General features: G+C 43.1%; 1 protein-coding gene across 1 annotated transcript in view; it reads right to left on the bottom strand.

Moving 5' to 3' along the window:
* LOC6551515 overlaps positions 1-23,813 on the bottom strand; it is a 105,143-nt gene that overhangs the window by 11,483 nt on the left and 69,847 nt on the right. The window contains exons 3-4 of the mRNA XM_001977147.3: positions 15,544-15,738; positions 9,925-10,045 (exon numbers count right to left, since the gene is read on the bottom strand). Of these exons, the coding sequence (XP_001977183.2) occupies positions 9,925-10,045; positions 15,544-15,738 (316 nt within the window). The remainder of the gene's footprint in view (positions 1-9,924; positions 10,046-15,543; positions 15,739-23,813) is intronic.

Genomic DNA, 23,813 nt, shown 5'->3' with positions numbered 1-23,813 from the left:
CCTTCTTTTTTGGCTAAGTTATGGCGAAAGCCCCGATTGAAAATATCCGATTTCTGACAACAAATTTTTTTTTCGATTTTTTTTGATAAAAATAATCAGTTTTTTTGCGATAGCAATAAAAATAGTTGTCCAAACCTCGAATGTCATACCCCGTTGAATTCGTAACAAAATTTCCTATCGACCTGTATTCAAAATTAAAAATTCTAATTTTTTGCCATTTTTCGCAAATTTTGATGGGGGTACCCCTTATAAAAAATGTGAAAAATTGTTAAAATTTTATTTCCCGAAAATCATAAAAGTAGTGATAGGCATAGTTAGCTGGGTTTATTAGCAGCACAAAACAGTTTTCATTTTAGCTGTGCATTCTTTTTTGGCTAAGTTATGGCGAAAACCCCGATTGAAAATATCCGATTTCTGACAACAAATTTTTTTTTCGATTTTTTTTGATAAAAATAATCCGTTTTTTTGCGATAGCAATAAAAATAGTTGTCCAAACCTAGAATGTCATACCCCGTTCAATTCGTAACAAAATTTCCTATCGACCTGTATTCAAAATTAAAAATTCTAATTTTTTGCCATTTTTCGCAAATTTTGATGGGGGTACCCCTTATAAAAAATGTGAAAAATTGTTAAAATTGTATTTCCCGAAAATCATAAAAGTAGTGATAGGCATAGTTAGCTGGGTTTATTAGCAGCACAAAACAGTCTTCATTTTAGCTGTGCCTTATTTTTTGGCTAAGTTATGGCGAAAGCCCCGATTGAAAATATCCGATTTCTAACAACAAATTTTTTTTTTCGATTTTTTTTTATAAAAATAATCAGCTTTTTTGCGATAGCAATAAAAATAGTTGTCCAAACCTAGAATGTCATACCCCGTTGAATTCGTAACAAAATTTCCTATCGACCTGTATTCAAAAATGGAAATTCTAATTTTTTGCCATTTTTCGCAAATTTTGATGGGGGTACCCCTTATAAAAAATGTGAAAAATTGTTAAAATTTTATTTCCCGAAAATCATAAAAGTAGTGATAGGCATAGTTAGCTGGGTTTATTAGCAGCACAAAACAGTCTTCATTTTAGCTGTGCCTTCTTTTTTGGCTAAGTTATGGCGAAAGCCCCGATTGAAAATATCCGATTTCTGACAACAAATTTTTTTTTCGATTTTTTTTGATAAAAATAATCAGTTTTTTTGCGATAGCAATAAAAATAGTTGTCCAAACCTCGAATGTCATACCCCGTTGAATTCGTAACAAAATTTCCTATCGACCTGTATTCAAAATTAAAAATTCTAATTTTTTGCCATTTTTCGCAAATTTTGATGGGGGTACCCCTTATAAAAAATGTGAAAAATTGTTAAAATTTTATTTCCCGAAAATCATAAAAGTAGTGATAGGCATAGTTAGCTGGGTTTATTAGCAGCACAAAACAGTCTTCATTTTAGCTGTGCCTTCTTTTTTGGCTAAGTTATGGCGAAAACCCCGATTGAAAATATCCGATTTCTGACAACAAATTTTTTTTTCGATTTTTTTTGATAAAAATAATCAGTTTTTTTGCGATAGCAATAAAAATAGTTGTCCAAACCTAGAATGTCATACCCCGTTGAATTCGTAACAAAATTTCCAATCGACCTGTATTCAAAATTAAAAATTCTAATTTTTTGCCATTTTTCGCAAATTTTGATGGGGCCCCTTATAAAAAATGTGAAAAATTGTTAAAATTTTATTTCCCGAAAATCATAAAAGTAGTGATAGGCATAGTTAGCTGGGTTTATTAGCAGCACAAAACAGTCTTCATTTTAGCTGTGCCTTCTTTTTTGGCTAAGTTATGGCGAAAACCCCGATTGAAAATATCCGATTTCTGACAACAAATTTTTTTTTTCGATTTTTTTTGATAAAAATAATCAGTTTTTTTGCGATAGCAATAAAAATAGTTGTCCAAACCTAGAATGTCATACCCCGTTGAATTCGTAACAAAATTTCCTATCGACCTGTATTCAAAATTAAAAATTCTAATTTTTTGCCATTTTTCGCAAATTTTGATGGGGGTACCCCTTATAAAAAATGTGAAAAATTGTTAAAATTTTATTTCCCGAAAATCATAAAAGTAGTGATAGGCATAGTTAGCTGGGTTTATTAGCAGCACAAAACAGTCTTCATTTTAGCTGTGCCTTTTTTTTTGGCTAAGTTATGGCGAAAACCCCGATTGAAAATATCCGATTTCTGACAACAAATTTTTTTTTCGATTTTTTTTGATAAAAATAATCAGTTTTTTTGCGATAGCAATAAAAATAGTTGTCCAAACCTAGAATGTCATACCCCGTTCAATTCGTAACAAAATTTCCTATCGACCTGTATTCAAAATTAAAAATTCTAATTTTTTGCCATTTTTCGCAAATTTTGATGGGGGTACCCCTTATAAAAAATGTGAAAAATTGTTAAAATTTTATTTCCCGAAAATCATAAAAGTAGTGATAGGCATAGTTAGCTGGGTTTATTAGCAGCACAAAACAGTCTTCATTTTAGCTGTGCCTTCTTTTTTGGCTAAGTTATGGCTAAAACCCCGATTGAAAATATCCGATTTCTGACAACAAATTTTTTTTTCGATTTTTTTTGATAAAAATAATCAGTTTTTTTGCGATAGCAATAAAAATAGTTGTCCAAACCTAGAATGTCATACCCCGTTGAATTCGTAACAAAATTTCCAATCGACCTGTATTCAAAATTAAAAATTCTAATTTTTTGCCATTTTTCGCAAATTTTGATGGGGGTACCCCTTATAAAAAATGTGAAAAATTGTTAAAATTTTATTTCCCGAAAATCATAAAAGTAGTGATAGGCATAGTTAGCTGGGTTTATTAGCAGCACAAAACAGTCTTCATTTTAGCTGTGCCTTCTTTTTTGGCTAAGTTATGGCGAAAACCCCGATTGAAAATATCCGATTTCTGACAACAAATTTTTTTTTCGATTTTTTTTGATAAAAATAATCAGTTTTTTTGCGATAGCAATAAAAATAGTTGTCCAAACCTAGAATGTCATACCCCGTTGAATTCGTAACAAAATTTCCTATCGACCTGTATTCAAAATTAAAAATTCTAATTTTTTGCCATTTTTCGCAAATTTTGATGGGGGTACCCCTTATAAAAAATGTGAAAAATTGTTAAAATTTTATTTCCCGAAAATCATAAAAGTAGTGATAGGCATAGTTAGCTGGGTTTATTAGCAGCACAAAACAGTCTTCATTTTAGCTGTGCCTTCTTTTTTGGCTAAGTTATGGCGAAAACCCCGATTGAAAATATCCGATTTCTGACAACAAATTTTTTTTTCGATTTTTTTTGATAAAAATAATCAGTTTTTTTGCGATAGCAATAAAAATAGTTGTCCAAACCTAGATTGTCATACCCCGTTCAATTCGTAACAAAATTTCCTATCGACCTGTATTCAAAATTAAAAATTCTAATTTTTTGCCATTTTTCGCAAATTTTGATGGGGGTACCCCTTATAAAAAATGTGAAAAATTGTTAAAATTTTATTTCCCGAAAATCATAAAAGTAGTGATAGGCATAGTTAGCTGGGTTTATTAGCAGCACAAAACAGTCTTCATTTTAGCTGTGCGTTCTTTTTTGGCTAAGTTATGGCGAAAACCCCGATTGAAAATATCCGATTTCTGACAACAAATTTTTTTTTCGATTTTTTTTGATAAAAATAATCAGTTTTTTTGCGATAGCAATAAAAATAGTTGTCCAAACCTAGAATGTCATACCCCGTTGAATTCGTAACAAAATTTCCTATCGACCTGTATTCAAAATTAAAAATTCTAATTTTTTGCCATTTTTCGCAAATTTTGATGGGGGTACCCCTTATAAAAAATGTGAAAAATTGTTAAAATTGTATTTCCCGAAAATCATAAAAGTAGTGATAGGCATAGTTAGCTGGGTTTATTAGCAGCACAAAACAGTCTTCATTTTAGCTGTGCCTTCTTTTTTGGCTAAGTTATGGCTAAAACCCCGATTGAAAATATCCGATTTCTGACAACAAATTTTTTTTCGATTTTTTTTGATAAAAATAATCAGTTTTTTTGCGATAGCAATAAAAATAGTTGTCCAAACCTAGAATGTCATACCCCGTTGAATTCGTAACAAAATTTCCAATCGACCTGTATTCAAAATTAAAAATTCTAATTTTTTGCCATTTTTCGCAAATTTTGATGGGGGTACCCCTTATAAAAAATGTGAAAAATTGTTAAAATTTGATTTCCCGAAAATCATAAAAGTAGTGATAGGCATAGTTAGCTGGGTTTATTAGCAGCACAAAACAGTCTTCATTTTAGCTGTGCCTTCTTTTTTGGCTAAGTTATGGCTAAAACCCCGATTGAAAATATCCGATTTCTGACAACACATTTTTTTTTCCATTTTTTTTGATAAAAATAATCAGTTTTTTAGCGATAGCAATAAAAGTAGTTGTCCAAAACGCGTGGTAATTAGTACGGCCAATTGAAAAACATTATTGAAAGCCAAGTATAGGAAATGTTGTTAACCTTATGGTATTAAAGAAATAATGGAAGCACAAAAACTGACTCGGAATGAGGCATTTGATTTTCTCAATCTAAAAAGGACTCCAGTTATTTATCATCCAGAATAGAAAGTGACCCTCCAACGAATTAGGACCTCCAGCAATGGTGCCTGACCACAATGGATAACTTTTGCGGCTTGGCCTGTAAACTTGCGGTCAAAACATTAAAATACACAGGGAACAACAATTGTTCCCCTCTTTCTGGTCGCCTCCCTGTCTGCCGGAAAAGTCATTTTCTTGGCAAATATTTCGCCACTTCAAAGGACGACAACAGTCAACAGCTACAACAACGACATCAGCGGCATACAGGCACTTAAAAAAGTATTTGCACTCGCTTATATGAAAGGCAAACAAGCGCTGGTAACAAGATGAAGTAAGCGCCGTTTCAGCTGGGCTAAAAATAATTGCTCGACAAAGTTGGCTCACAGCTGGATGGTCACACGATGTCCCGCTGCCACGCCCCTTCGCCTGGACGCCGCCCACTTTCCATTTGCCTACCGCCAATGCCGGAAACGAAAACGATGGCGACGACAAAGGGGCCAGGCGACATTGCAATTTAGACTAGGATGAACACTGGCCAAAATCCCTTTTCTTAGATGGTTTAAAAAAATGTTTTCCTTTTCTTTTCTCGAAAGTAAATGCTTATGGTTGGGCTTTTCGAACTATTGACGTCTTGCTTTCGGCATAAGGCAACTGACTTTAAGCAGTAGTTGTTCTTGGTACGCCTTTTTTCCAGTGCATGCTTCGAGCAACAGGCAGCAGGCAAGGCGGCGGTGGCAGGAGCCGAGCACTTGGAACTCCTTGGACTCGGACTCGGTCTTGGTCTTGGTCTTCGTCTTGGTGTTTTGCCGGCCAGAGAGAGGAAGCACTTTGCAGCGCTTGAGTGAGTCGTCTCCGAAGGGAAATGTTAAAGGGATTCCGCTGGACGCTGGCTGTCTTTGTTGTCGGCCTGATCCATCTTCGTCCAGCCACCGGCCCACCCAGCCGAATCCAACCCATCCCGGCCACCCAGCCGGTCTTTCTTGCGTTTTAATGATGATTGAGCGACGGTGCTGGAGGAGGATGGGCAAGGGGAAGTCAGATTTGGCCGCAGCTCGGAAAACCTTGTTGCATACTTAGTCAATGCAAAAGCTGATTTGGTGGGGTGGGGTGGGCGCAGTGGGTGGTTGGGCGCGTTGAGTATCCGGGGCGTGGCTGGGGGATTACTGTGACAGTTTCGCATCGCTGGTCATCGCGCGGCAAAAGCAAAAAGCTTTGTGCAAATAAAGCTGTCGGCATGTAGATTAGACTGAAACATTCTAGTTTCCTCGTTGCTTTCGCCCCGTTCCCCTCCCTTTCGACCAAATAATTGATATGGAAAGAAAGTGTCGGAGGTGTAGAGGTGATTGTTTCCACTGCCATTCGCTCTTCCGACTAAAAATCGAAAGAAATGCTGCAAAATGTGGGTGATTACAGTGAGGATGGTGCACTGTGAAATGGAAAGTGGACTAAGCGCATTAATTTTATTATTCAATAGCATCGTTTCTTGGCCAACAGTATTATTTTGTGAAAATATATTACTCTAAGCTCGGAATTGCGTGAGAGCCCCTTCAAAAAAAGGCAAACGTACTGTCCTTGCCGGAGAAAACTCGCTTAAAGAGCTTGGCTCAATGGGAAATTTTCCGTTTAGTCATTTCATTTGGCCCCTTTTGAGATGCTTAGCCTTGTCCTGGAATCTTCGGCTAACATACCTTTTAGCCAGCCAGCCAGCCAGCCCTCATTTTGCCGCATTTTGCTTGGCAGCTGGCCGCCATTAAGTGCATAATTCAATTTGTAAAGCCGCCGACTTTGAGTGCCCCTAAAAGTATGCAAAGCAGCCGCAGACGGACAAACAGAAAAATCCGCCAACTCCTTTCATAGTAAAGAGCCGCCTGCATAGATCAACGGGCACAAAGAGGCTCTATATATATACGTATATATATATATATGTGTATATAAGAGGTTCTGTCGTAATGAAAATAAAGTAGCAGCTTTAACGCATTTTTATGGCTCTCATTCCGTTGTCAACCGTATGCAACAAACAACAAGAGAATGCGAATGTGCGGGGCTCCCAAGGAAATGGAACGAGGATATTAGGTGGGGGATTGGCCCATAAGGACACCCCGACGCACCTGCTCTATGCAAATGAGGAAGCTGAAAACGGAGGGGGAATGCTGGGCAGGATGGGGGAGCGATGGGGATGAAATCGTAAAATCTGTCAATTCGCAGACGCATTGTCTTTAATTTCCAGGAGCGTGCAATGAAGCAGGCTTCCTTCTTTTTCTTTTTTTCGGAGCGCATTGCGGGCAAACTGGGGCCTATAATTCCCAAATGGCGTTACAAAATGAATTTGCAACTAGATAGGCAAAAGCACTATTGCAATCAAGCAGAAATATTTGTTTCGCCTTAAAGTGCTCATTGTTTTAATTTTCGCCAACAGTTTGGCCATCTAATCGAAATGTACATTGCGTCCATGGGCATTAGAGTGCCACATATCGATCCTTGTAGTCCCCACACTTTTCCTTTGTTTGTTCCCTTACTTTTCAGGAGGGAAAAATCAGAGACGTGCGGATGGAAAGTCCGTCCCTGGCTAGTTGGCGTTTTTCTCGGCCGCTTTGTTTGCTCGCTTCTGCCGGCAAATTTATGCGGTCCAGGCTAATCCTCGTGGGGATTTGGGCTTAAAACGTTTTATTGTTGCCCCACGTAGGCGCAGACGGTGGGCGTGGTCGGCGACGGCGGCCGGGGCGGCTGGGGCGGTTGGGGGCGTGGCACACACGGCTGTCGACTGCAGATTTCCCAGTTGCCTTGTAAATTTATCGCATTAAAAAAGTGTGAATTTTCAACAACGTTGTTGGCGGCCCACTCCCCATTGTCCTCATTGTCTTTGCTGCCACATCCTGCTCCATCTTCGCCCTTTTAATTTCTTTCTTTCTGCCCCTCTTGAGCCGCCCTTGGTGCGCCCAACCACCCACTTCACCTTACAGACGCCGCCACTTGACACTGTCATTATGTAAATTAAATTGTGGCGAATTATTGTTTTTATTTTTATTTTCGGTTTGGGCCATCTTTGTGTATTTTTGGTTTTTCCGCTTGCCCCAACCCCCGCATGATTTCGCCGTAATTTATGTATATGTTTATTTATTTCCCCACCACTTTCATCTGCCGCCTGTCGCAGCATTTGTTGTTCAAGTGTATAATTCATAATTTGCGGTTCTCTTCCTGTTGCCGCCTCTCGAATCGCTGACAAAGCAATAAAAGTTTTCCCAGCAAGTTAACAAATCACCAGGGAGGCTGTTCCAGGGGGCGTGGCAGTTGCCATGGGGCGGAGGAAGGAGTAGAGCTAATCTGGATAGCTATATTTACGACGGCATCATACAAATTAGCTCATTAATTTCCATATTTAACTTGAATTAATAAAACAATTAAATAAAACAATATAGCATAAAGGTTTCAAATGAAAAGCTCGATGAATGAAAACTTTGGCTTCCTTAGTAGCATTTTTTTGGTTTCCAATTTAGGCATCTCGTAAACACATTTTTGTATTGAGTTATTACCATTCCAAGCCTCCTCAACTCATGCAGTTCCTAAATCCACCATAACTCCTTGCTGGCCATTTGTCAGTTTGCCATGTTTACCGATTTACTTAAGGATTTCGACTTAGTGCCAGTGCAAACTGGTGGAAGTGACCATCGATCCGTTTCAATAAGCAAACTCCTTTCGACTGCGACTTCATCTCCTTTTCGTCCTTGGTCCTGGCCACCCATCACACATCTGTTAATTAAGGCTAGGATAAGGGACAGGACACACAATACATACGGATATGTGTTTCGGAATGTAGGAGATGCTGTAAATTGTAGTCATGCTAAATTCAGGAAATTTCAAGAAGGTTTCAACGCCTCCTAATTAAATGTTTGCATCGGTAGACATAAGATCTTTTTCGCTTCGTATCGGAAATCAGTTCCTCTTTGTAATAGAACAAGGAACGCAAACGAAACCTAAGATCCAAACAAAATTTTAAGATACTAAAAAAAAAACAAAGCACAAAGCACGAAATGAAAAATCGTAAAATAATAAAATGCGGATTTGATTTAATTTTGTTTTTGGACGGCGGCAAACACACAAACAAGAAAAGCGAATCGTATCACAATAAACGGCTTTTGATGGGCCAAAAGCACACTTAGCTGGAGTGGGAACATCAAAAAAAAGAAAAGGACCGCTTAGAGATTCCTGAAAAAACGCTTCTGTCCGAATTCGGCACGTGATTGATGTGCGCTTATTGTGGCGTCCATAATGGGCGAGCAAAAGATGTTGGACAGATTTTTCGCCTACCTCTTGGAAGCTAGCTGCATAGGGTATATATGGCAATGGCAACAAGTCGAATCCCTAGCTTAGGCACACAGGAATCGCAGTCAGCTGAGAAACCATAAAGAAATTGGCTGGAAAATGTAGGATTTCTGATATTTGGGTGGCAGAGAAGTAGGAACTTTTTGTTTGTTTTGTCTGCTCGTGTTTGCCTTGGCCGCACCACAAACAGGATGTCAAGGACACTTAAGGAGATGTCGCTGGCACTCGGAGCCAACGCACATACCACCAAACAATCTGCCAACCTGGCCAACAAATCATAAAAAATCAAAGGAGGCACACAAATGGCACAAAAAGCGCCAAGAAATAACGAAGAAGTCGAAAGAATTAACAACGCGTCAAATCAGGGCCAGCTTAGAACAGTTTAATGGGAAATTTTCCCACTTTCCCCCACTTTCTTGCTTTTTTATGATGTACTTTTATTGCCTGCGTTTATGTTTTTCATCCTTTTTCACCGCTTTGCCATGTTTTCCGCCGGGACATGAAATTATTTTGCATGTCGCGCGCCATAAAAACTCAACGGCTAGCAAATTTGGGATAAGCCCGCCAAAGTCCCAAGTCGTAATGTCCAGGCCAACTCACATGGGGGAGCTATAAGTTTTCCCATAAACGTCAAGTCGGAGGCATCTGCATGCGAAATTGGCGGATTTGCCAGACAGGTTTTGATATTTCGATGGATATTCAATTCATTTCCCGAACGTATAACAATTCTACAAGATATTTCTGAGCTTACTGCAGAATATAATAAATTTGAGAAAGATGTATTCATTTATCTAATTGTTTTAAGGTAGCAACTTGCTGAAATGCCGTGCAACAATTGGAAATTGGCGGATTTGCCAGATAGGTTTTGATATTTCGATTGATATTCAAGGTTGAGCCAACATTTCCCGAACGAAAACAATTCTACAAGATACTCCTGAGACTATTGCAGAATATAATAAATTTAAGAACAATTTACTAATTTACTTAATACTTACTCCTGATCATGGTTGTGTTTGTAGGCGTCGCGGTAGCGCGTGCGCAGATTGCGCCGCGAATCTCCACTGTCGTTGACATGGTGATTGTGCGAAAGCGCAGCCGGCAGAAGGAGGGCCATTTCTGAAAGAAAGTAATGCGGAGAATGCAGTGTTATTTTGGGCCAATCCTTGGCTGTGCGCGGGAAATCAATTTCCATGCTCGGAATCCCAAGAGCTCAAGGTTGTGTTCGTTTCGTAACGCACGCATACCTGGCATAATTCAATTGCTGCTCACCCCCCACTTCCCCGCACCAAAAAAAAAAAAAAGGCACACATACATGTGTACACTCACTTGGCGAAAGCCGGAAGTATGCGTGCCGGGGCGCCTGGGAGTATGCTACGTTTTCCGTGCCCCCCATTTGGTTGTTTGCCCTGTCGTTTGCTCTTTTTCTTTGCGTGCTTGTTTTTTGTGTGCTTCCTCCAGCGCGGAATCAAAACATGCCATTAACAGGCGACCAAATAAAAAAAGCCAGGCAAACAGCATGAGCTGGATCCGCGCGGCGCCTCCTCTCCTGGTTGCGCCCCCATCCGACCGCAAATTGCATAGAAATGCGAACCGCACTGCCATTCCAAGCAGCCCGTACCGCCCCGAGTCCCTTTTTGTCACGGAGCCAGCGACAACACCAGCACCAGCACCAGCACCAGCACCAACACCTTGGATGACCCGACGTGCCGCGGGTGCAGAACGAGCCACATGCCACAGACACTCGAAGGAATCAGTGGTCCACAAGGCAGACAGCAATGTTCAGCTGTTACATTCAGCAATTAAACAGTAAAGTGGACTCTGATCATAAGCAGGTCTGCACTAATCCCAAGTGGCTCAAATGGTATGAGCTTCCCACATTTATACTGCATCCCTTTTCTCGCAGTGCACTGCGCTCCTTTGATTCGCCACTGTGTTTACCCGATATAATTTACGTGTGCGATTTGTTGACTGTTTGCGCAGTGACTACGGAGCACTCAAAGGGTCCTCCGCCGCGTCGCGGAAGAGGTGCTCCTGGGCGAAACGCCACAGAAACCGTTGCCATGTCAGTCAGAGACGGATGCCGGCGGGGCTTGCGGAGAAGCAGTGATCTTTTGCTTCGATTTTGGTGGCAGGTAATGAATGTTACCGGTCCTGGAACTGCAAAAGTACAGGGGGAAGTACCGCCTGCATTGCCCTATGAGCTGCCAAAGATCAGGAGCTGCGAAAAGCTCAAGTTCGTGTACGTAGAGCCAAAGGGATTATAGGGGATGACCGGAAGGGGCAGCTGAACGGAAACGGAAATGGCGGAAACCGCAGGATCGCAGGATCGCTGCTGGAACAAATCCATCCAGGTGGATGGATGTTCCACAAGATGGAGACAAGATAGTAGATAGGACGGACTTGCTTTGGACTAGGCTTCGATTGCAGACTGAATTTTGGTTCCTCTGTGCAAACTGTGTGCGCTGTTGAGGGGAAGGAGGGTGTCCATATGCGTTGCATAATTTTAGGCGCCGCAGCAACTTATGCAAATTTAACGAGCCAAGTGCTAAACGCTAAGGGATGTGGCGGGATGTGGCGGGGAGAGTGGGCATTTGCATAATCAAATGCCATATTGTTGCCCCTCATCCTGCTTCCTTTCAAGTTCCTTCCGCTGTGACTTCGCCTTGGGCATATTCACTTAAAGGAAAACTTGGCCTCGCAAAAATGGAAAAGTTATCCGTTTCAGCCGAGTGTTTCTATTTCGAGCAGCAGGTGCCGCTGCATATGATGAGCTCTAAGATCTTTCAGTCCATTACGGATGCATAAATGGACAAATTGCCATTTTAGGAACACTGCAAATTGGATTATTTCCAGTTCAAATACCAAACTAAGTGGGAATGCCTTCTTGTTTATCCAATTACATGCAGTGCATGAAGGGTACTCCACATTCCGCAGCTGATTAGCCGCTGCCCAAAACTCTGGCGGTGGCACTTCATCGTTCTTCCCGGACGATTACCAACTTGCTGGCCAAGCAGCCGAGTTGACATTCACACCCACACGCACACGCACACGCACACTAAGGCCAGTTAATTGGAATTTCGCACATGGAAACTGTGTATGTGAGTGCTGAGCAATTATTTTTATAACGTTAATGAGCACGGCGCATTATTGTGGTTGTTGGAGGCAGGGGCTTCGGGTCCTTGAGCTTTTGGGGGCCAGCGAGGCCACAGTGAGAGCCAAAAGTACGCGCACGTGTCGCGCCACAAAACGGGCAAAAACTGAAGCAGATTTCTAGCAGTAAGCCGCAAACTCCCGAAAATTGTGTGCAACTGGAGCGCGCGCGCTTGTGAATTATGTAGATGGCAATTAGCGCATAATTTTTTGTTCAGTTTTTTTAGGTTTGGTGTCCTGGCAGCATTCTGATCATGCATCTTTTATGGTTTTCGGGAGGTTCTCGTGCATCGCATGGCCTTACCTTTAGCCTGCTTGTCCTGCTGGCCTGCCTACCTCAATTATTGCCCCCAAATCACACTCGCACGGAGCAGCTTGTTTGTTAGCAATTAATTGGGAATTAGGCAGTTTTTAATAGCATACTTAAGGGCGCACAGCACTGACTGTCCGAGAGAAGTTGTCTTGAGCTATACATACGCATATGCGAGGGCAGGGCTTATAGAAATCACAGCTACTCCTTAAGCTACTTACTTTTTACATTATTTAATAAAGCGGCTTATGATAGCAGCACAGACTTCCAATCGACTGCTTCACCTCTCTAACACAACTGAAAACCACAGATGAGCAGTTCCTTGATTTTTGGGCGACGCGTTTAATGCCCTGTAATTACTGGGGAAGCTCAAGACGATTTTCCAACCTGTGTCTGTGTGTATCTATGTGTGCGCATCCGTATCTGTTTCTCTGTATCGCTAGTCCTGCGGCGATTGTCTGTCGGCTATTTGCAACACAAACACAACCGCACTTCCGCCCACACGAAGGCGGGGGGCGTGGGCGTGGGCGTGGGAAGTGCTAAAAACAATAAACAGCTTAAGCGCATTATGAGCGTTAAACACACGCGCAGCTGTATGTGTGTACATGCATACGCGAGGATATGCTCACAGCCGGACAGACACACACACTAGCGAGGCCAAGCAAACGGCTTAATTAACATTTACTCGCAGAAACCATGAGCACCGCAAATGTATGTGTTGCCAGGATATACGTAATTGCGGACCAATTATGAAACCGGTCGGAATGGATATTTGTCTTGTCGCCTCCGATTTTGTGTTTTAGCTCAAATTTAGTGCGTTGCCCACTTGTTTGTGGGACATTAGCTTGAATTTATGTGAATTTTTATGGCAACGGGGTAGCCGTATTATATTTGCAATATGCCAACAAATCGGGTATTTATATTTCCGCTCTTTGAAACGTGTAAATCAACATAATCAAACATCTACGCTTAATATTTGTCATTCCATTTGAAACGAGATTTTATATTGGCGACTAATGCCAGCATTTGATTGCGATTAAAAACGTCCAATTGCACGGCAAGTTATTATCAAACTCTTTAATTAATTCAAAATAAACATGGACGCACTTTGTGATTATAAATATAATTAAATATGTAATTACATAAAAGCGGTTTTAGATTAAAAACAACATTGAATTTAACGAACAGCTAAACATCCGAAATTCGATGGCCGCAATTTTGCTGGGCAGCTTTTTAGCCCATTCCATTCGAATTGCCGATTTAAGGCGATGTTAATATATTTTGGGCCAGTCATTAGGTTTGCATTTTAAAAAAATATAAGTGCATAAATTATAGGGGATATTCCGCTAATCATTTCCCTTTCGAATTTCGGTTTGGCAAACATTTTTAATTGATTGCAGTCTTTAATAACCTTGCATAATTAAACGGGCTGATTTTGGGTTACTAAAATGTGAAATTAGTGCTTCAAAAATAATATTAATTGCACGGCAATGTAAACTGTGAATGGCAGGTAGTCATATACCCTATATATTCATATTTCCAGCTTGGCACGTTCCCACATTCAATTTCTCCCCATTTAATGGCTTCAGGTGTCCTAATGGCCAACTTTAAAGTGCCCAAGTGCCCGTTTTCCATATAGTGTTTGACAACAATGTTGTTCCCTGCCCCAATTAATAATGCCCCTTTTTGCGCCCTTTTCTTCCTCCAATCAGACGCATTCATCTATGCACTTGGCAGCTCCATTCTTCTCGTTCTGCATGCGGTTAAATAATATTTTAATGGCAGCAATCAAAGTTTTAATTAAACGCTTAAAGAGTTGTGCGCTGCACACATGTGCCGAGTAAAAAGCAAAAATAATAACAAGCACGGCAAACCAGAAGGCAAAACTAAATCCCAACAAGAGTGGGCCAACTGGGTGGCCAAGTGGGTGGCCAAGTGGGTGGGCACGTCCAAGGCTAATGGAGCGCAAGCGAACCAAAACATAAACAAAAACTTTCGCAGCGATATTTTAATAGTTTTCCCCGCCACCCCTGCCTGTGTCTGTGTGTTTTAAGCCGGCGGTGACACTTAGCCAAATATAATATGGCTTTTATGTCAGCCACTTGCAGAAAATTGCTTCGGATTGAGGGGAGGGGCTGGCTATATGACATTTTTTGCCACTGCCAGCGCCCAACTTTCTGCGCCCTTTCTCCTGCAGAGAAAGCGGCTTCTCTTTCGCTCCTGCTGCTTTCTTTCACGTACTCTGGCTTTCTTGTTTGGAGTTTGGCAGATCCGTTTTTGCATTGGCTTTCGGCTGAGCGGACGGCAGTGCACTGGGCGAAATAATCAGGCAACCCAAGAATAATTCTACCCATTGATATGGCACTTCTAATACCTTGTAGGTCGAATACTTCACAGTCAAATCGCTTTGAACTTGAAACTAACTTGGAAATGTTACAGCTTTATAGGTCTAAAGTAGTTGGGCCTATCGGTACCATTTTGCGCAATGGAAGTAAGATTGCTAATTAAATACAATTAGTTTATGTCCGAAAGCCTGCTCCTTGCCTAAATAATTATATTATGCATAGTGATATGCATTGCGCTTGCTGCCAGTGTGCGTGCAAAAGGCAATTTGAAAGGGTTTCAACTTTCTGCAAACGCCCCCAAATCCGCCCAACCACCCCACCACCCACCACCCCACCACCCACATCATAACATCATGGCAAAAACAACGAATGGCGGGAGTGCATCAGAGGGCCTTGATGCCGCCGTCAGTCTACTTAGTCTGGCTTAGGTGCAAAAGCTTTTTGCCCAAATCTTCGCTTGCCCTTGCTGTGTGGTGTCGACACAAAAGGTATCCTGTGTCGCAAATGTCCTGCGATGCAGGGGGTCAAGGGTTGCGGCGTGATCAAATTAGCGTGTTTATGACGGCCAAAGTTTGCGGGACAAAGGAGTGGCAACTTGGCTTGGCATTTCGGACAAATTCGGACCATTTGGCTTGATAAATTGAAACTCAAAATGGAAATTAATTAAGGGCCAACGAAAAATGTGAGGGAAACGGATTATTAAGCAGAAACCCAAGCAGTTCTTGTCTGCGTATAATATTATATTTAAAGTGCTTTTGAAAATCCTTACTCAGAATTTCGCTGACGGCAGACAAAGGATTTCCACTCACCTCGCAGTATCTTCTTGTCGTGGTGTCCATGGCATCGGTATCCTTGGCAACTCCTCTTCTGCTGCAGCGTGGGGCAGTGCTTGCCACCATTTTGAGCTGCCTGCAGGATCTGCCTGTTCCGCGTCATCATTCCCGTGCCGCAACTCCTGTCGCAGTCACTCCAGGCGCCCCAATCGGCCACCTGGCAGTCCAGCACTGAAATGGAAACGGGTACATTGGTAAATTGACTGGCATATGCCTCAAGAAAGTGCCCCATTGCAATGGGTTCGGTATCGGCATAGCCTTGAAGTATGTAAGCCTAAGCCTACAATAGACAAGCACCCGGCAAATTGCAATTCACATGCCGGCCACGCTCAAGTTTTTTAATTAAAAATGCAGCAGCAGGGAAAATTAATTAAAATCCATACGCCTTGATTGCGCTTTTTTCGCTTCTCGCTTCTCGGTTCTCGCTTCTCGCTGCCCAAAGCTTTGGCTTTGTGCCTTCTGCATTTGCCCCTCGGCTAGCTGGCATTATTGTTAATCAAACACCCAAGTCCCATTCCCATTCTCATTTCCATTCCCAGTTCCCAGTTCCCGATCCTCTGACCCTTGAGCCCCAACCTTTGCGCCGCCGAGTCGCCGGCAAGGCGCTAATGAAGCCACAAAAAGCTTTCCACAAGCGAATTGAAGCTTAGCTGTTGCATTGGGCGAAAAGGTCGTTGTGGCCAAATGGCATTTGGCAATGCTATTTTTGCATTAAATGGTATTTGTTTAATTGCGAATGTAAAACAATTTGTTTACATTCCGAAGGAAAGACCATGTATTTACCACTTAATATTAAATGAGAACCTGAAATGTGAGTTTTGTTTGTTTTGCTGTGAATGCAATCCAACAATACCATATTTGCCAGCTAAATAATGCGCTTTCTGTTCAGTTATAGCCATAATTTAGGCTTTCACTTGTGCCTTCAATGCGGGCCCTCTTTCAACTCAATGCCGGTTGCAAATTTTCATCGCTATCAATGTTTTTCATCGCCAGTCTCCGAATTACCCGTGCTGGCAATTAATTTTCCCGATAGTTTCTGGGGGGCCATTTTGCGCAGTGCACAAAGGCAATTTATATTTTCATTTTCATTTTCACATCGACTCCCGGCTGTCGTTGGCACCCCATGCCATCGGATTTTTATTGTGGCCACGCAAAATTAGGAGGAAGAAAATCGCGCGGCAAGGACGAAGGCGCCATTCGCGAACAAAGCGCCAGGATAATAGAACTAAGTGCAGAAGGAGCTGCCGCTGCCGTCTGGGGGTGGCATAAAACTAAAGTAGTTAAAATTATGATTGCATTGGCTCCAGCCACGGCTCCTTAGCACTTCCACAGCCGCCTCCCGAGAATTCCCATTCCCGATTCGCGCTGGCTGCATGTTTAGCATATTGTGGAGGAGCCCATGAATGCGAATGGGAAAGTTTCGCCAAGGAGAGCGGCGCTTGGACCAAATAGACAGTGCAGCCAGCTCCTTACACTGCAAATGTTGTTTGCGTTTTGCTGGACAATGGACTTGAATCTTGGTTCAGTTAAAGCGCATCCGCTGCTCCAAGGATGCGAACGAAGTTTTGCTCTGATTTATAGCCAAGTCAATTCATGCAGACAACGAACGTAGGTATATTATTTTAACCAGATATTTTAGCCAGATGCAGTGAGCCATGTAATCTTCAATGAGCTTGAATATGAGTCGGTTAGTATGGTTCAATCGGAATCCTTGGTGCGGACTGCTTTCCGGTGCCGCCAAGCAGTGCAGCACTGATTCCACGGCACTGTGCAGCTTGTTGTGGCAATAAATGGCATTATGCTGCTTAGCAATCATGCCACTTGATTGTTGTGGTGCGGCGACAAGGAGCTGAAAATTAGATGGCCACCAGCCGGAGGAGGCGGATGAGGAGGAGGAGCTGTTGCAGCAGCAGGTCCATTGCTTTCAGCCGTCGGGCTGCAACCAGTTTAGTTCAGCGCGTAATGCCTTCGTCCTGTTTGTCCTGCCACTTGGCACTTGGCTGGCATTTGGCCGCCCGGCCTGGCAAATTTGCCTGCCACGCTGACCGCTCTGAAAATGATAATGAATATGGCCATGACAGTGGAAACGGAAATGGAAATGGCACTCAGAGTGCGAATGATGATGGCAGCCACGTCCCCTGATGGTTGATGGTCCTAATGGTCCCGCACTTTGATTTAATTCACCGTCAGCTGTAATTTAAGCCAACACTTTGCGGGCAGCATGGGGGATTTCCCCACTCGGGGAAGGGATCGTTAGAATTCAGAGATCATTAGGAAGAAATGGAAAAAGCAATGATCTGATTCGTATTTGTTAGGGAGCCCAGTTCATTGCAAGCTAGGGAAACGAATTTTAATGTGGGCACATGGTAAATGCTTTGGAAAAGCTGAGGACCCAAATTAAAGTGCAAACTCCACGGCAGGACACAAATATCCCCGAATCGCAGCAGCTGCAACCGACTTGAGCACTTGTCACTGCGATGTCGCCGATGCCATTACTGCTGCTGCTGCTGCTGCTGCTGCTGCTGCAGCCTGATGCTGCTGCATGTCCTTGGGGCGCATATGTACAACATAACTCACTGTCGACGGTGGGAGGCTGGGAATGGGACTCCATCGGAGCGGCAACTCCGGAGGGAACCAACGCCACTCTCCCGGCGGCCAAAGGGCAAACAAAACAAAGAACGGTTGCGACGCGTCGCGTTGGCAACTGGAAAATGTTTGGGCCACGAGATGCTGCTGCAAGCTGGCCAAAACAGCACAGCATCGGCCATGGTTATTTGTGGTCAGCGAAGTAAAACAAATGACGTCAAGTGCGGCTGTCGTGCACTCGGCAAAATGGCTGGTCACTTCGAAGCCTTTTTTGTTAATTTTTATAACTATCCCACAGTGTATTTTAGCATAATCACAGCTTTAGTAAAACGTAGGCAGCTCTTTGGCTGTTCCTTTTTTATTTATATAGAATAACCCCATAAATGGAGTGCTTTTTCAGTGTGTGGATGCTGCAGCTCTTTGTTCCGGTTTTTTGGCCACGCCATTGTGTGCGACTACGTCCATAGATTTCTATCTAAGTAAGTGTGTGTGTGTGTGTGGGTTTGGGCCCGGTCAAGTCTAGTCAAACAATTGTTTTTGACAATCTCAAGAGCCGCAGATAAGCAAGACAGTGGGCAGTGAAATGCGGCAACAGCTGGAACTTTGCTTTCAGCGCGACTCTAATTCTCTAATTATGTAACAAAGGCAGTTGGCACTCACTTCTGGCCCTTTACGCCGGTAATCGGCTTCCGCTGCATTATCGTTATTGCCCGGAATTCTGCATAAGCCGGGCCAATTCGCACGACATCGCCTGACAGCTAATCCCGCAGAACAAAGCAGCCGGCAGTAACAGTTACTGCCAAAAGTTTCGGCCCACAAAGGCAGATCCTGGAAAAGTTCGCCCCAGCATATTTCAATGCCCGATATTGCCATTTAGGCCAGATGGGATGGGGATTGTAGTTGGCTATCATGAGGAGAACTTTGCCAATTCCTCCCTGTAAGAACTTAATTACTATTAACCTAACACAACCGCACCATATCGTACCTATTAAATTTGGAAGCCATGGTGTTTGGAGGTGAAAACTTAAATTACTTTCTGCGAAATAGTTTCTCAATCTTATAGAGGGAATTCAGTGAATTCAGCCCGATTTGAAATGTCCTAATCGCAGGCGCAGCAACCCATTAGAAACCAATGCCCATGAATGTTTCGCAACTTCCCATCGCTAATGCAGCCGCAGGAACATCGACTGTTGTCATAACAATAAGCCAAACTTGCTCCAAACAGCTAACTCCAAGTTCAGTGGCAGCAAGCGGAGGAGTTCCAGTTGTTGTCCTAACCCAATCCCCCAACTGCGGGCCAGAAATGTTGTGGCACGTGCCTTGTTGCCGAACTTCACTGGAACCAAAGGAATTCAACCAAAATATTTGGCAAAGCCCAGCGGCCATTCTTCATCGGCCATCAAATTGTTTTTTAATTGTAGTGCAATAAATTCACGCAGCTAAATTCAATTACGAATTACAATTGCCCGACTGCCGGAATCCAGCGAATCCAGCGAATCCAGCGATTTGGCATTCAAGATTACAATTACACGCACTTCTGCACACATTTCCCCCAACGGCCGGAGTTCCACGTCCGAAAAATATGGCAATTAATATATATACATGCGACTAAGTTGGGCAACTGCCAATATGCCGAGAATTGGCTCAGCCATTCACGCAACAAATGGGAATATATTTGGGCCAATATTGGTTTATGGGTGCATGGGTGCATGGGTTTTGTGGAGTTCGTCGCCATGGAAGTCGCATTTCATTTGCTTGTGTGTAGGACGGTTTTTAGCAATGTGGCAAATATTGGCGTGCCACCTCAATGAATTGCCACTTGGCCAGCTAACCAATTGGCAGGGCCCCAAAATGTGAAAAATCCGGCATTACAATGGCCTGCAAAATGAAACTATATACTCATAATGGGCCAGTGCCTTCTGAATTGTTTTAAAGCAGTTCGAAATAAACCATTAAGCTGAACAAGATGGGCCAGGTTAAAGTTGAAAAACAAGCCACATGGTGTTAGGTTCTTCGTGTGCGTATTTAATTAAATAACAGTGAGATTTCGCAAAATGTATATATTTTGCCAAACAAATGCACTAAGGCAAGCAAATTCAATTGAAAATGTCCAATTTAAAGGGCTCACATTCAATCGCTCGGTGAATAGAAAGACGAGCCACCTGAACAATGGACAAGTGGCGTTGAGAAATATGAAATGAAATTTGCGCAAATGGCAGCTGCATTTTTCTAGCACTTAATATTTACGGCATAGCTGCACTTAATTAAATCCCTGACAAGCAACTAAAATAAAACTCTTTGATATGCTGCCAGCCCAGCCCCCTCAGCCTGTGCTGAACTTTGTTTTCTGGACACTCCATGTGCTAAAGTATATTACTTTGGCTTGGCTTCTGGCTTTCAGCACGACAAAGTTATAATAGCCCTTTGCAGCAGCCAGAACTTCAGGGGGGTGCGGTGTGCTAAAAGCGGCTCAAACACAAAAAGCCAGCATGTAAGTGGGGTGGAAAAACAGTTGCAAGCCGTCGACGACAACGCGGCGGATACGTAACGGCTGCTCCAATTGCGAATGCGTGCGGATGGCAATGGGTTTTTTTCGAAGCGCGGTTTCGTGGAGCGGGGAGCGGGGAGGGGCAGGGGGGCGGGGTCTGGCGGGGGAGTGTGCCAGCACTTAATGCAAATTACAATTTGCTAGCCACAACAGCGGGCACCGCGGAGGGTTAACCTGGCAGTCCAATTACCCAGACGACCTCGACGCAACCTTCTCCCAACGAAATTGGAAAAAACGCCGGCAAAACAAAATAGAATTTAAATGAATTTTCAATGCTGCGAAAATGGGTTGCCAAGCCGAACAGCAAAAATGTTGTTATTAAAATGGTCTGTTGCTCACATAAAAACCAAATGTTCAGCATTGTTTTCAATCAAACTTCATCAGGAACTTATTATAACCAAAGGCAAATCTATGTATTTTTTGTTATTTTTCTCTCACCCACCTAAGAGATTAACTGTTTTGTGCTCCCAATGTGTGCTTTTCCAGATAGCAATATTTGCCAAAACACCAATTAATCGAAACAATATGTAGCGTAATAGAATAACTCCTACCTGGGATAGATAGAGGTATTCCTTGCTGCATCGCAATCTCATGACCAGAAGGTAAACAAAAACAAGATGTGACCCCTGGAAGCGAAGGCTTTGGATGCGGGTTTGCCAGCCTCTAGTCGGATTTCCAAGTGGTCAGTGGCCAGTGGTCAGTGGTGGGAAGTGGGAAGTGGGCAAGTGCATTTGCACAATAATGAAACCTGAGCAAACCTGGCCAAACATCGATATTCGATGTGGGTTGGGCGGGAGGAGCAGCATCCCGGATTAGGCCAGCAATTACAATTTGGCTAATAGACCATTTGGCCATGCACAAAGGCATGCAAAACTTTCACTTTGTGCTCGAGCTTGCGACTGCGACTGTGCAACTAATTTGACCAACTATGGCCGCAACACGGGCCAACTACTTGGGGCTTTTTGGCTTTGGCTGTGACTTTGGCCCTCAATGAGCTCAGTCCGGCTCAGAGCAGCTCACAATCCGCACCCAGATGGTCCATTTGCCGCACAAATTGTGGGGAATCTACCCCATATGCTGGCTGAACATTTTTGATTCGGGAGTCGAGTGTGTGGCGAGCTGAAGTTCGCACTTGAATGCATTGCAATGAGTTTGGGCATCAAAAACTAAATCAAGTCCAGTCCAGGCCAGGCCGTTCCCCAACCAAAGCCGTTCCCAATTCGATACCAAGCATGAAAAATTCAAAATCGGTTTTTGTGCTCCCACCAAAGGTGTCCAAGTCCCATGCCCTTTGGGGCAACCTTTCAGCCCAACGGACTAACGCGTCCCAATAAATGGGGATCCCCATGTTTCCCTTTTGGGCGCCACCGGTTTGCAATCCATTAGGAGGCGGAATTTGATCTGGGAGAATCCGATGTGCCATGGTTTCAAGTCAATTACCAAATGTTTGCTAGAAGAGTTAGTATTGTACATTTGCCACGAAAAGTGTTGTTATAAACCTTACATTGCCGTCTACAAACATTTAAAAATTAATATAAAGTTATTGGCTTGCGATCAAGACTTTTAAGCTTGAACGGTCTGTTCTTTGAGGGAACTGGCAGGTGTCACCTGTGTAAAATAACCATCGGAGGACATGGAAGCCCGTAAGTAACCATAACTGGATCAAAACTGAAGCAATGACAATGTCTTGTCATCGATGTCCCTCCTCGAAACGAAGAGCATCCTCCTCCTTCGCATGGAGAACCTCCGGCTGTCTGTCTTCTGTTTCAGCTTCAGTTTCGCATTCGACACCGCCTCCATCCAAAAATTTCCATCCATCCGGCCGACGAGTGCAGCTTACTGTATTGAACCCGAGTGGAGCTGCTACAAAAATGTTCAATTTGTTGCAGACAATTGACTTTTATGTTCCCTGGCTTCTGGCTTCTGGTTTCTGGGATCCTGGGATCCTGGGTTCTGGACCCTGGATGCGGACACGCTGGCTCTTTCCCCTGGCTGGTCATCAAATTGAGCAGTAAAATCGACGGAAGCCGAAAGGGCTGTGCAAATTATTATTGCTATTATTACGACTATTACAAGTTGGCTACCACTTATATGCGAGCATTGGGTGCACGGCAAAAAAAGCTTTGCATGTAAAGACATTGGGGAAATGCAGGACCCATTATGTTACTGTGTACTATTTAGATCTATGTAATATTTTCTCCCAGTGCCTAATGGCAGTGGTATAAATCATTGTGGCGCAGATTACACGCTGAGCCCGCATAAATTTCGCTGGACTTTTAGGTGTCCGTACGACCTCCGTTCCAGGCACCCACATTCGCATCCAGATTCGGATGCGGATCTGCCACTGCCGGAGGCATAAATAGGTTATTAACACACACGCGTTCGCTGCGAGTATGCAAAGTAGCCAGAAAAGTGTGCAAATAAGCGGAGCTCAGATTGCCATCGTCCACTTTATGCAGCAGCATGTGTCGGGGCAACCGGATGCCAGTTCGGATCCGGGCTCGGAATACCCACATACTTTCACCGGGCTCCAAGGAGGCAGCATTCCTCCGCCGCTCTTCACTGGGCTCAGTTTATTTGCCTCGATGCGGTCACGGCAAATTGATTTTTATGCGCTCAATTTATGTATTTTCCACAGCACATTCAAAACTGGCCGCAGCAACACACTTTTGGGAGACACTGTGTGGCAGTGTGGCAGTGCGACAGTGGCAGTCAAATGTAATCGACGCGCCAAATTGACTGGCAGAACTACAAGGACCCAGTCCAATCAATTGACTGTAAAATGTTTTAAAATTAGTGAGTGGTGGCGAATTCCCAGCGTAAATATCTATGGGACAGCACAGATGTTGCAGAGAAAATTATTTATAATTATTTCCTCTTCGATTCAGTTGGTTGCGCGCCACTAATGAAAAAGATGTTTTTCACCATTTGATTGCACAGTTCTGTAGTGCCCCGAATTGCCACCTTAAATTGCCCAAATGGATGGCCGAAAGTGTGGGATTGCGTATTTATTTTTGGGCAACTGAAATCCCTGCCCTGAGCTGCAATAAACATACTGTAATATCGGTCGCCCTAAATTCTTAATGGAGGGTCGGGCCCAAGTCAATAACCA

This window comes from Drosophila erecta, unplaced genomic scaffold (assembly GCF_003286155.1).
Source record: "Drosophila erecta strain 14021-0224.00,06,07 unplaced genomic scaffold, DereRS2 tig00000279-arrow-arrow-pilon, whole genome shotgun sequence".
Taxonomy (NCBI): Eukaryota; Metazoa; Arthropoda; class Insecta; order Diptera; family Drosophilidae; genus Drosophila; species Drosophila erecta.
The sequence above is the reverse complement of the archived record's forward strand: the minus strand, read 5'-3'. Positions and strand labels throughout refer to the sequence as shown.